Below are 13,198 nucleotides of genomic sequence, written 5' to 3'. Positions count from 1 at the left end.
CTGTCAAAATATTGGCAGTTGTAGACAGCGTCACATGACTGTATTCCAGTAAGTTATTTGAACAGCCCATGCGCTGCACATCTGTTGATGTGCTTATTCTGTCACTTGTGGTGCCATCTATTCATCAAATTTTCATTAAATTCTTTTTATTCCTCGTCATTTCCTCATGCATCAATAAAATGCAATTCAAATTTGACATCATTCTGAACAGTGGTTCTCTTTCTCCATCGTTTTGAAAGTGGAATTTAAATTGTTGTCACCCTGTAGTTACTGATCTTTAAAACAATAATTTATCAAGAAGTTAAGGATCCAGATAAAAGCAAGTAGAAAACAGGATACCTAACTATTCATTGGCTATTATAGAAGAGCTCTCAATCAGGTTAGTGACACAATGCATACCAGCAAATAGTTGGAAGTAGCATCAGCAGGCAGATTATCTGCGATGAATGAAAGACTACTAATTATTTTGTTGATCATAATTAAAAGTACAGTAAGGAAAGTCAGTTATCTGCCTTAAATCCAAAGACAGTAAATTTGTCTGCTATCAGTGGATTCTATTAAGTCACAGTTATAACTTTTGACAGAGGATCATTACAGAAATGTCTGTTACATCTCTTGGTGATTTATACTAGATTTAACAATAAAGTTGAAAAAGTTGCATTCAGAAGCAATCAGACAACAAGTTAAGCCAAGAAGAGAAGAAACTGAACAGAATTGAAAGTCTTGGATTGAGAAAGATAACGAGGAAAAATTTTCATAGGTTTAAATCTCAGCAGCAATATAGCCAGGAAAACATCAGATTGCAAGTCTACTAGTCAAATGTTTAAAAAAACAATTAGAAATGCTATATGGCAAGAAATCAGACTGAACACTTGAAGGACTACACTGAAATTTCTTTAGTTACAAATACAATATTAGTAAGTCATTCATTCAGAACTGTATGCAGATTTAAGAATACATAGAAGTTTTAGTGGCAGAAGGTGAAGCTGTGAAAGAGAGCTGGATTATGTCATGAATTCACAAAATGTTACAGCCAAAACTTCATCACTTCCATGCTGCTGAGGATAATGTAACAGCATTTGACAAAAATCTCACCACATTATTTAAATGTTTGCATCTGGAAGGATGTAAATATAATAGTCAAACATGTCTGAAAATGCTCTCACTCAAAACAAAATAAACACTTTGTCAAAGGAAGTCAGCAGTAAAAATCTACAGTTCAATGTGTCAAATGTACCAAAAACAGGCATATGAAGAAACAGTGCAGAAATAAAACATATGTTAAATATTTAGCACATTGTAGAGACAATTATTCATGCAGCAACTGCAAATCAAAGGGTTATTTTGCCAGGGAACATCCAAATGTAGCATCAGACAGAAATGACACAAGCAAAAAACTTGACAGCAAAGAACTGAAAGGTTTCAAAGGAGAAGGACTATTTTATGTTGCCAATATGAATGACATAAATTTGCTGTCTGATCAGTAAAATGCTTCGTACCAAGATCATGGTGCCATGCAACACATGACATTTAGAAGGAACTTGTTAATAAACTGTGTAAAATTAAATCAACCTATGGTGTTAATTGGCAGTGCTACTGAGTGAGAAGGAACTGGAGTAGGAGACACTGAATTAAAAGATTATGATTGTGAACAATGGTATCACATAGTCCTGCAAAACGTTTTATATGTACTGAATACAAACTTTAATTTATTTTCTGTAGTCTTATGTAAAGGATATATTCAGACTGGAAATGTGAACCTCTCAATTTTCAAAACCACTGACAATTTGGAATCTTTAGGAATAAGCAGACATGAATATCAGCTGTATAAAATGTTGTTTTGTACAAAAGAGTCCAACAAATGTTTGACATCAATTTAAGTTAAAATGTGGCATGAAGAGTTACCATATCAAAATGTCACTTATGTTAGAGACATACTAAAAAGATATGGCACTAATTTTATTGATGACTGGAATGGCTATGTATGTGTTGGTTGTATATGTCACAACTGTCACAAACAATGTCACAAACCACACCCAACAAATACAAAGATTGTTAAACATGCCCTCGATGTAATTCGTATCGACTTGTGTGAAATCAACCTCAAGTTATTTAAAGATGATTTTTTCCATTTCTGAAATATTTATTTTCTGAAGACAAAGATGAAGCTGTTGACAAATTGCAAACTTTCAAGAAATAGGAAGAAAATCAGTTTGAGAAGAAAGTAAAATGTTTTAAGTTTGACAATGGGTCTAAAATCAAGAATGCTCTCACTAAAAAGCTTTTAGATGAACAAGCAGTGTTTCACATTAGAGCCAACATGTACACACCTCAACAAAGTGGAAGAATTGAAGGAGAAATGCACACAGTTGTTGAGTCAGCACAATCAGCTGAATGACAATCTCTGGGCCAAAGCAATAAATTATGCAGTCTCTACATCAAATCAAATTGGAACAAGTTCAATAAAAGGCAAAAGTCTTTCTGAATTGTGGTTTGGCCAAAAAACAGATCTTATTGAGTTGAGAAGATTTTGGTATGACTGTTATGTTTTGATTGAGGATCACAAACTAAGAAAGACTGAAAATAAATCAAAGAGAGGAATCTTCATCTGATATGACTTGGATTTTCACTGCTACAGAATCTCCAACCTGATCAAAAGGACATCAATGCTCCTGATAATATCATATTTGATGACAGAATAAAAGATAAAGAAGAAATTACTATAGTAAAGTCTGTCACATGAGCAAATAAGAACAAAATTGAGAACCAGTATCTAGAAGAAAACCAGATACCTGATGATTGATTGGGTGATGTATCCAAAGAGGGAAGTGCGTAAATCAGAAGTTTGAAATAACATTTTACGGAATATTTCAATATCAAACGTCATATCTTTGGAGTGAAATTTAAAAAGTTCACAAGGAATTTTTGTAAATCAGTGTATGCATACAAACGAAAACTTTTAAGACAGTTTAAGTATGATGATTTGAATCCAGTATCTACATGGAGCATAGAACACTGGCAATTGAAGGTACTGGAAATGACTGAAGCCCACAGAGAAGCTATTGGGATTTTATTGTACTTTGCAATAATATGTCATCTAGATGTTGTTGTTGTTGTTGTTGTTGTTGTTGTCCTGAGACTGGTTTGATGCAGCTCTCCATGCTACTCTATCCTGTGCAAGCTTCTTCATCTCCCAGTACTTACTGCAACATACATCCTTCTGAATCTGCTTAGTGTATTTATCTCTTGGTCTCCCTCAATGATTTTTACCCTCCACGCTGCCCTCCAATGCTAAATTTGTGATCCCTTGATGCCTCAGAACATGTCCTACCAACCAGTCCCTTCTTCTTCTCAAGTTGTGCCACAAACTCCTCTTCTCCCCAATTCTATTCAATACCTCCTCATTAGTTATGTGATCTACCCATCTAATCTTCAGCATTCTTCTGTAGCACCACATTTCAAAAGCTTCTATTCTCCTCTTGTCCAAACTATTTATCGTCCATGTTTCACTTCCATACATAGCTACGCTCCATAAAAATACTTTCAGAAACGACTTCCTGACACTTAAATCTATACTTGATGTTAACAAATTTCTCTTCTTCAGAAACGCTTTCCTTGCCATTACCAGTCTACATTTTATATCCTCTCTACTTCGACCATCATCAGTTATTTTGCTCCCCAAATAGCAAAACTCCTTTACTACTTTAAGTGTCTCATTTCCTAATCTAATTCCCTCAGCATCACCGGACTTAATTTGACTACATTCCATTATCCTCGTTTTGCTTTTGTTGATATTCATCTTATATCCTCCTTTCAAGACACTGTCCATTCCGTTCAACTGCTCTTCCAAGTCCTTTGTTGTCTCTGACAGAATTACAGTGTCATCGGCGAACCTCAAAGTTTTTATTTCTTCTCCATGGACTTTAATACGTAATCCGAATTTTTCTTTTGTTTCCTTTACTGCTTGCTCAATATACAGATTGAATAACATCGGGGATAGGCTACAATCCTGTCTCACTCCCTTCCCAACTGCTGCTTCCCTTTCATGCCCCTTGAATCTTATAACTGCCATCTGCTTTCTGTACAAATTGTAAATAGCCTTTCGCTCCCTGTATTTTACCCCTGCCACCTTTAGAACTTGGAAGAGAGTATTGAAGTCAACATTGTCAAAAGCTTTCTCTAAGTCCACAAATGCTAGAAATGTAGGTTTGCCTTTCCTTAATATATTTCCTAAGGTAAGTCATAGGGTGAGTACTGCCTCACGTGTTCCAACATTTCTGCGGAATCCAAACTGATCTTCACCGAGGTCAGCTTCTACCAGTTTCTCCATTCGTCTGTAAAGAATTCGCGTTAGTATTTTGCAGCTGTGACTTATTAAACTGATAGTTCGGTAATTTTCACATGTGTCAACACCTGCTTTCTTTGGGATTGGAATTATTATATTCTTCTTGAAGTCTGAGGGTATTTCGGCAGTCTCATACATCTTGCTCACCAGATGGTAGAGTTTTGTCAGGACTGGCTCTCCCAAGGCCGTCAGTAGTTCCAATGGAATGTTGTTTACTCCCAGGGCCTTGTTTCGACTCAGGTCTTTCAGTGCTCTGTCAAACTCTTCATGCAGTATCGTATCTCCCATTTCATCTTCATCTACATCCTCTTCCATTTCCATAATAGTGTCCTCATACCCTCTATATACTCCTTCCACCTTTCTGCTTTCCCTTCTTTGCTTAGAACTGGATTTCCATCCGAGCTCTTGATATTCAAGCAAGTGGTTCTCTTTTCTCCAAAGGTCTCTTTAATTTTCCTGTAGGCAGTATCTATCTTACCCCTAGTGAGATAAGCCTCTACATCCTTACATTTGTACTCTAGCCATCCCTGCTTAGCCATTTTGCACTTCCTGTCTATTTCATTTTTGAGACGTTTGTATTCCCTTTTACCTGCTTCATTTACTGCGTTTTTATATTTTCTCCTTTCATCAATTAAATTCAATATTTCTTCTGTTACCCAATGATTTCTACTAGTCCTCATCTTTTTACCTACTTGATCCTCTGCTGCCTTCACTACTTCATCCCTCAGAGCTACCCATTCTTCTTCTACTGTATTTCTTTCCCCCATTCCTGTCAATTGTTCCCCTATGTTCTCCCTGAAATTCTGTACAACCTCTGGTTCTTTCAGTTTATCCAGGTCCCAACCCCTTAAATTCCCACCTTTTTGCAGTCTTTTTTAGTTTTAATCTACAGTTCATAACCAATAGATTGTGGTCAGTGTCCACATCTGCCCCTGGAAATGTCTTACAGTTTAAAACGTGGTTCCTAAATCTCTGTCTTACCATTATATAATCTGTCTGATACCGTCTAGTATCTCCAGGATTCTTCCATGTATACAACCTTCTTTTATGATTCTTGAACCAAGTGTTAGCTATGATTAAGTTATGCTCTGTGCAAAATTCTACCAGACGGCTTCCTCTTTCATTTCTCTCCCCCAATCCATATTCACCCACTATGTTTACTTCTCTCCCTTTTCCTACTCTCGAATTCCAGTCACCCATGACTATTAAATTTTCATCTCGCTTCACTACCTGAATAATTTCTTTTTTATCCTCATACATTTCATCAATTTCTTCATCAACTGCCGAGCTAGTTGGCATATAAACTTGTACTACTGTAGTAGGCATGGGCTTCGTGTCTATCTTGGCCACAATAATGCATTCACTATGCTGTTGGTAGTAGCTTACCCGCACTCCTATTTTTTATTCATTATTAAACCTACTCCTGCATTACCCCTATTTCATTTTGTATTTATAACCCTGTATTCACCTGACCAAAAGTCTTGTTCCTCCTGCCACCGAACTTCACTAATTCTCACTATATCTAACTTCAACCTATCCATTTCCCTTATTAAATTTTCTAACCTACCTGCCCCATCAAGGTATCTGACATTCCACTCTCCGATCCATAGAACGCCAATTTTCTTTCTCCTGATAACGACGTCCACCTGAGTAGTCCCCGCCCATAGATCCGAAAGGGGGACTATTTTACCTCTGGAATATTTTACCCAAGAGGACGCCATCATCATTTAACCATACAGTAAAGCTGCATGCCCTCGGGAAAAATTACGGCTGTAGTTTCCCCTTGCTTTCAGCCATTCGCGGAACCAGCACAGCAGGGCCGTTTTGGTTAGTGTTGCAAGGCCAGATCAGTCAATCATCCAGACTGTTGCCCCTTGCAATTACTGAAAAGGCTGCTGTCCCTCTTCAGGAACCACACGTTTGTCTGGCCTCTCATCCAGATATCAGTTTAATTACTTATGCATAGTTATAAACCAATGGTTAGTCACTGGAAAATGGTAAAACATATTTTTCAGTACCTAAAAGGAACTACGAAGTTTGGTTTATTCTTTTCTGGAGGCTCAACATTGCTTGCCCTTGCTGATTATGATTACGGAGGTGATGTGTCACCCAGATACTTCACGAGCAGAGTTCTTACCCTGCAAGGAGGACCCACTGTTCGATGCACTCTGTGATGATACAATTGAATTCAAACTGCAATGTCAAAAAATTTTTATTTATTCAAACAGAATTGAGCAAAAATTGACAGAGTAAAATGATCAACCTTGTACAAAAGATTAGTGTTAAGGAAACGTTTATAACTATGTCAAAATCTAAAGGTGTAATGTCTGTGATGAATGTTCACTGAAAGGACAGAGAATTTTGTGAAAAATTAAAAATATTATGAAAAATAAAATATAGAAATGAGTTTAAGTTATAAATGTACTGACTGTAACATTCTAAGGGTATTAGACCATGTAATTCAGTTAAACAAAATAAAATCATAAAGATAGGCAATCCACTATAGGTGTTCAACTGCCAGTCTATTGGTTGATCTTGGAGTGAGCAGTGCAAGGTAGGAAAGAAGAGAAAACCAGAGCTGTTGCAGTCAAGCCTTGGCAGTGTACATATTGTGGTATGCCATGTCTGGCAATGTTATCCTTAAGCAATAACAAATCAGAGTGAAAGTGCTCAGTATTTGTTATGCCAGTGGTTTATAGTTCCTGAAGTAATCTACAGTTTATTTTGTGTTGGAAAGCAAGAATATGTGACTGGTTTTATGTGATGGAATATGAATCTTATAATACAGAAAGTTAATATGATTACTGCAAGTGGGTGGTAGTTATTAATTATTTCCATTACTGGAGACATGAAGATCCTATACAAATTTTCATATAACAAGCATCAGCTTCAACACTGATAAGGCTGCAATGAACCAGGCAAGACATTTTCATGTTAACAGTCTGTAGGAATGTATCAGAATGTTACAGTCAACTCCATGATTTGCCTTAGTTTTAATAGTTTTGTTAAAAGTATTTGTTAGAATCATTGTCAAAAAGTAATATACTGATCAACAGGTCCATGTCCATTTTGTTAAATGTAAATTTTGTGTCACTCTGTATGCTCAAAAGATCATAGTGATTGGCGTTATAACAGTCTTGCAGTGCCATATAAAAGTAGCTTACAACATTAATTGTTTACTTTTAACTGAAAAGACAGGAAGTGTGGTCTCTTTGATATGCCATTGTAAAGTTTAATTTAATGAGATTTCTTTCCTTCAAATTTGCTTTACCACAATATTAACTTTACATAATTTTCTACATACAGCTGGCAGCCATTAAGCCATGTAAGAATATCTCTGCTTCGATTTTGTTTCCAACTAAAATTGTTGCCACAAAAGTTGTTAAAGTAAATTTGCTTGTGGCACTTATAAAGATGAACTGAAATAAAGTATTGAAATTGCCCCTTCAGAGCTGGCAAACAAAACAGTCATTTTAGACATAGTTTTCTTTCAGTGGGTCTGTTGTAAGGTAAGGCTACATAGCTGCAAGCTGTTTGCTAAAGGGGTGTGGATAAAACCAAATCCAGATAGGCTATATAAAGTTTTGTGTGTGTAATAACTTGTGTGGCTTAACAATCATGAAAACTGAACCCCATTATCCACACCTTGCTTTGGAGAGAAGTTTAAAACATAACTAGGTGCCTTGCTAATAATGGTATACTGTTAGAGATTGTTGTTAATATTAATAACAACTGTGTTTGTTGTGCAGTTTTAATGAAAATGCTGTACTGAGCATACTGAGCAAACTAAAAGCTGGATTTTTCTGATGACACATAGTCAGTGCAGGAGGGGCAAAGGTTCTTGTTTCTTGTAAGGCAGTCCCAGCAGGTAGCGGTACAGATGCAGGGGGCGTTGTACACCCGACCCCCGACCGCTAAATGAATTCACGTGATCAATGCTATAGAAGATACAGACATTATTCTGCTCTATTACTTTAATATTAAGCAATATTACCGAGTTATCCCACTAAATAATCTCAAGTTCATAGTTAAAAAGGATTTCTTTCCCCACTACATAACATTAAAAATGGTTCAATTACACACAATTCAGACATTTGAAATACAAAGATGAATCGATCATACGTGGATTCGGTGGGTTCAGTTACAACTCAAAAAGAAATGTCTAGTGGTAATTTCAGCCACTGAAGCACAATATCGAGCCTCTGACTCTTCAGTCAACAATTTAACACTTCAAAATTTTAGGGAAAGCTTGAAACAGTTAGACTGGGATGAGGAGTACAGGGAACATGTTGCTAATTTAAAATTTAACCTATTTCATGTTACCTTTGTGAGTATATTTGAAAACAGTTTCCCTAATAAAACAGTGAAATATAATTGTAAGAAACCATCTAAAAAGCCATGGCTTACTAAAGAGATAAAAATATCTTGTAAACAAAAAAGGGAAATGTATCTTATCTTGTAAACAGAAAAGGGAAATGTATCTTATAGCTAGGGGGAGTAACGATCCCGAAACAATGAAACATTATAAAAACTACTGCACTGTATTAAGAAAAGTTATTAAAAAGTCCAGAAGTATGTGCATTATGTCTGAGATTAGCACATCTGATAATAAAATTAAAACAATTTGGAATATTGTGAAAAGCCAAACAGGGCAACCGAGAGCACTGGAAGACTGTATTTCTATCAAACAATGAAAAGTTTGTTAACAAAAAGTCAGAAGTAGAAAACATTTTAATAATCATTTTTTAAGTGTTGTATAGAAAATAGGTTCCAGCTATTCATTAGAAATACAAGACAGTATCTGGAAGAGGCAGTACCTATGCAATTTGATAAAATTGAAATTCAGCCCACCACTCCTACTGAAATTAGGAAAATAATCAATTCACTCAAAAGTAAAAGCTCACATGGAATTGATGGCATTTCCAACAGAGTACTAAAAGCTTGTTCCCAACAAATAAGTAGGATTCTCAGCCACATATGTAGTAGCTCAATGAAACAGGGAATTTTTCCAGATAGATTGAAATATGCTATGGTTAAACCATTGTATAAAAAATGAGATAGAAGAACTACCGCCCAATCTGTCTTCTGACAGATTTATCCAAAAACTCTTGAAACAGTTATGTATTCAAGAGTAGCATCACATATTTGTAAAAAAATGAAGTACTAACAAAATGTCAATTTGGTTTTCAGAAAGGCTTTTCAACAGAAAACGCTATATATGCTTTCACCGATCAAATACTAAATGCAATGAATAACCAAACATCACCCACTGGGATATTTTGTGATCTCTCAAAGGTTTTTGATTGTGTGTATCATGAAATTCTTCTAGATAAGCTTAAGTATTGTGGTATGAGTGGGACAGTGCACAAATGGTTTAATTCATACTTAACTGGAAGAATGCAGAGGGTTGAAATTAACAGACAGATAGTCTACAAAAACCAGCAAAGTCCTCTAACTGGGGAGGTATCAAGAATGGTGTCCCACAGGGTTCAGTCTTGGGTCCCTTATTGTTCTCAATATATATTAACAACTTGCCACACAATATTCATGAAGATGCAAAGTTAGTTCTTTTTGCTGATGATACAGGTATAGTAATAACACCCAAGAAGCAAGAATCGGCTGAGGAAATTGCAAATAATGTCTTTCAGAAAATTATTAAGTGGTTCTCAGCAAATGGACTCTCATGAAATTTTGAGAAAACACAGTTTATACAATTGTGTACAATAAATGACATAACACCATTGATAAATATAGACTATGAATGGAAGTTGTTGCTAAGGTAGAATACTCAAAATTTCTGGGTGTGTGCATTGATGAGAAATTGAATTGGAAGAAACACATCGATGATCTGCTGAAACAGTTAGGTTCAGCTACTTACGCTATTGAGTTATTGCAAACTTTGGTGATAAACATATCAGTAAATTAGCCTACTATGCCTATTTTCATTCACTGTTTTCATATGGCATCATATTTTGGGGCAATTCGTCATTAAGAGAGAAAGTATGCATTGCATAAAAGCGTGTAATCAGAGTAATAATTGGAGTCCACCCAAGATCACCTTGCAGACATTTATTTAAGGGACTCAGATATTCACAGTACCTTCGCAATACATATATTCACTTATGAAATTTGTCATTAATAACCCATCCCAATTCAAAAATAACAGTGAAGTGCATAGCTACAACACTAGAAGAACACTAGAAGAATTCACTATTCTGGATTAAATCTCACTTTGGCACAGAAATGGGTGAATTAGGGTGCCACAAAAATCTTTGGTCATTTGCCAAATAGTATTAAATGTCTGACAGATAGGTAACCAACATTTAAAAGCAAATTAAAAGAATTTCTGAATGACAACTCCTTCGACTCAATAGATGAATTCTTAGATATGAAGTAGTAACTAAAAAAATTAATTAATTAATTAATTAATTATTTTGTGTAAAGAAAACTTATGTTAAAGTGACACTTTCCACATCATTACAAAATGTCGTATTCATGATCTACGGAACAAGGATTAATGTATGTATGTATGTACAATGTATGCTGGATACACTGCCTTGTGGAAAATGCTTTCATATGTTCCACATATTTTTTCCAACAATGCTGTATGCGTAATTACTCTTTGCTCAGTCAGTTGCCTGCCATCTCTTGTTCAAGTATATTGTAAGTGAATAAGTTACATTCATTTTTACTCCTTTAAACATAACAAAGTAGTTACTTATCTTTAAAAGAAGAATTTATCAAGAATGTATTAAGTTTATAAAATTCTATGTACTTCATTAAATTAATTTGGTGTATGTGTACTTATGCTCCATTTCTGTAAAATGATTACTGGACAAATAAATTGGAAGAAGTTATTGAGTACATATCGTGGAAAAGAATGTAGATTCAGTGCACTTACATAGATCCTGTACATGGCTGGCATATCACCCCTATGGTTGCTGTCATACCATTTTCCAGGAAAAACATGTGAAAGGCATACCGATGCATTAAGTCCCAATCTCTTTTATTACCTGTATTAAATGGAAAAAAGATTAGAACACAATAATTTCACTTATAAAATCTGTTGTCAAGTAAGTGGTACATGCTGTCAGTAAACTGCTTAATTATGTCTGCACATTTGGACATCCTCGCTACAAGATAAAAGTCCAATGAAAGGTTATCTTCAAAGTTATCTTATCCCCTATATTATAATTGCACACAGAAATGCTAACTTATGGAAAAGAGATACAAGTGATTTAATACTTTATCACTTTTTCTTTAAGTTTTGGATCCCTAGATTAGAATTGTCAGAATTTACAAGTCTGTAGGCATACATACAATGTATTAGTGTAACTGCAGACAGACACATTTTTGTTGAACACTATAGTTTTGTAGTTTTGCATTTGAATACTCTGGAGATAAATTAGCGTTGCTACAGTTGTTGGCGTTAAGTACAATTTCTTATCGTAAAATAAGGCCACGAAAGCTTTTTGAATGCTATAAAATGAAAATGAGAGGCAAGAGCTCTTTTTCTAACTTACAGAGCTGAAAAATCAAACTTTTCATTTATGTAAAGAAAACTGGTACAACTATACAGTGAATTTAAAAAATCTGTAGGGTTCTTCAAAATCTTTCAACAAAAGGTAGGTTTTCAAACTTTCAGCACATGAAAATGGCTACACTACTGATTCAAATTATCTCAAAATATTGGTAAAATATTTGGTATTCAAACATAGCCTGACAAAATAATAACTGTAACTCTTCAGGCTTTCCCGGCGATCTAATGACATCTTGGGTTGTCGGGTGTTCTGCCGGATATCAGCGTCGTACTTGCACGATATTTCGGTCACGTAGTTCGAGACCTTCATCAGGTGCGACCTTAGACTGCTCCTCGAGTGGACCTGGTCCAGTATTTATGCCTATGGGCCATAGGCATAAATACTGGACCAGGTCCACTCGAGGAGCAGTCTCAGGTCGCACCTGATGAAGGTCTCGAGCTACGTGACCGAAATATCATGCAAGTACGACGCTGATATCCGGCAGAACACCCGACAACCCAAGATGTCAAAATAATAACTGTTATATTAGAAGGAGACAGAATGACAGTCTAGTATTTTCTTTCAGAGGCAAAATTCCAAGCAATGCTGACAGAAAGACGAAGTACTATTCCTAGATTTTGAAACGTATATGATACTTCCACAGGATGAAAAGAGGAGACCACTCGGGGAGTCTAGAAATGAGAAGTAAGCTATTCATACCCAAGGTTATATTGTGATGACAAGGGGCAAAAGAAGGAAAAGATATCAGAGAGAATATAATGCAAAAAGCAACTAAGAAAAAAAATCAGAGGAATGGCTATGGGAACCAGCACGGCCCCTATTATGCCAACATTTTCAAAGGCTGCAAGGCAGAGTCATTCTGCAGCACCTATAAACTGAACCCCCTGCCTTGGTACAGAGTTATGACCAACTTTGTGATCTGAACTCAAGACTGAAGAACCCCAAGGACAAATTCCCAAGGAAATTCATGCTGTACTATGCACCACTTAGAGTCCACTGCATCTCATGTAGTACTATTCAATATATGTAAAATTTCCTTTGCTTCCTGTCTTCAAGGTATGCTTTAATAAATTATCTACTGATCCCTTGATTGCATAATGATGGGCTTTCTCTAATTTAAAAACAAAACAATAAACATGATTCGTGCCACAAGAAAAAAGGAAGTCAGTGAGTGAGAAACATATCTCAAAAATAAACTTTGGTATAAAAGAGCAATGCAATTTTTTTTACACTATCTTCACAGCCCCAAACAAATTTCTGAGTGAAAACTGCCTGGGAAAGGATGGCATACATTTAAAGAGGTTGGGGTCTA

General features: G+C 35.8%; 1 protein-coding gene across 1 annotated transcript in view; it reads right to left on the bottom strand.

Moving 5' to 3' along the window:
• LOC126474556 (uncharacterized) overlaps window positions 1–13,198 on the bottom strand; it is a 234,788-nt gene that overhangs the window by 76,508 nt on the left and 145,082 nt on the right. Inside the window, exon 7 of the mRNA XM_050102031.1 lies at window positions 11,247–11,358. Coding sequence (XP_049957988.1) covers window positions 11,247–11,358 — 112 coding nt within the window. The remainder of the gene's footprint in view (window positions 1–11,246; window positions 11,359–13,198) is intronic.

This window comes from Schistocerca serialis, chromosome 4 (assembly GCF_023864345.2).
Source record: "Schistocerca serialis cubense isolate TAMUIC-IGC-003099 chromosome 4, iqSchSeri2.2, whole genome shotgun sequence".
In the NCBI taxonomy this organism is placed as follows: Eukaryota; Metazoa; Arthropoda; class Insecta; order Orthoptera; family Acrididae; genus Schistocerca; species Schistocerca serialis.
Note: the sequence above shows the minus strand (reverse complement) of the source record. Positions and strands in the feature narration are given on the sequence as shown.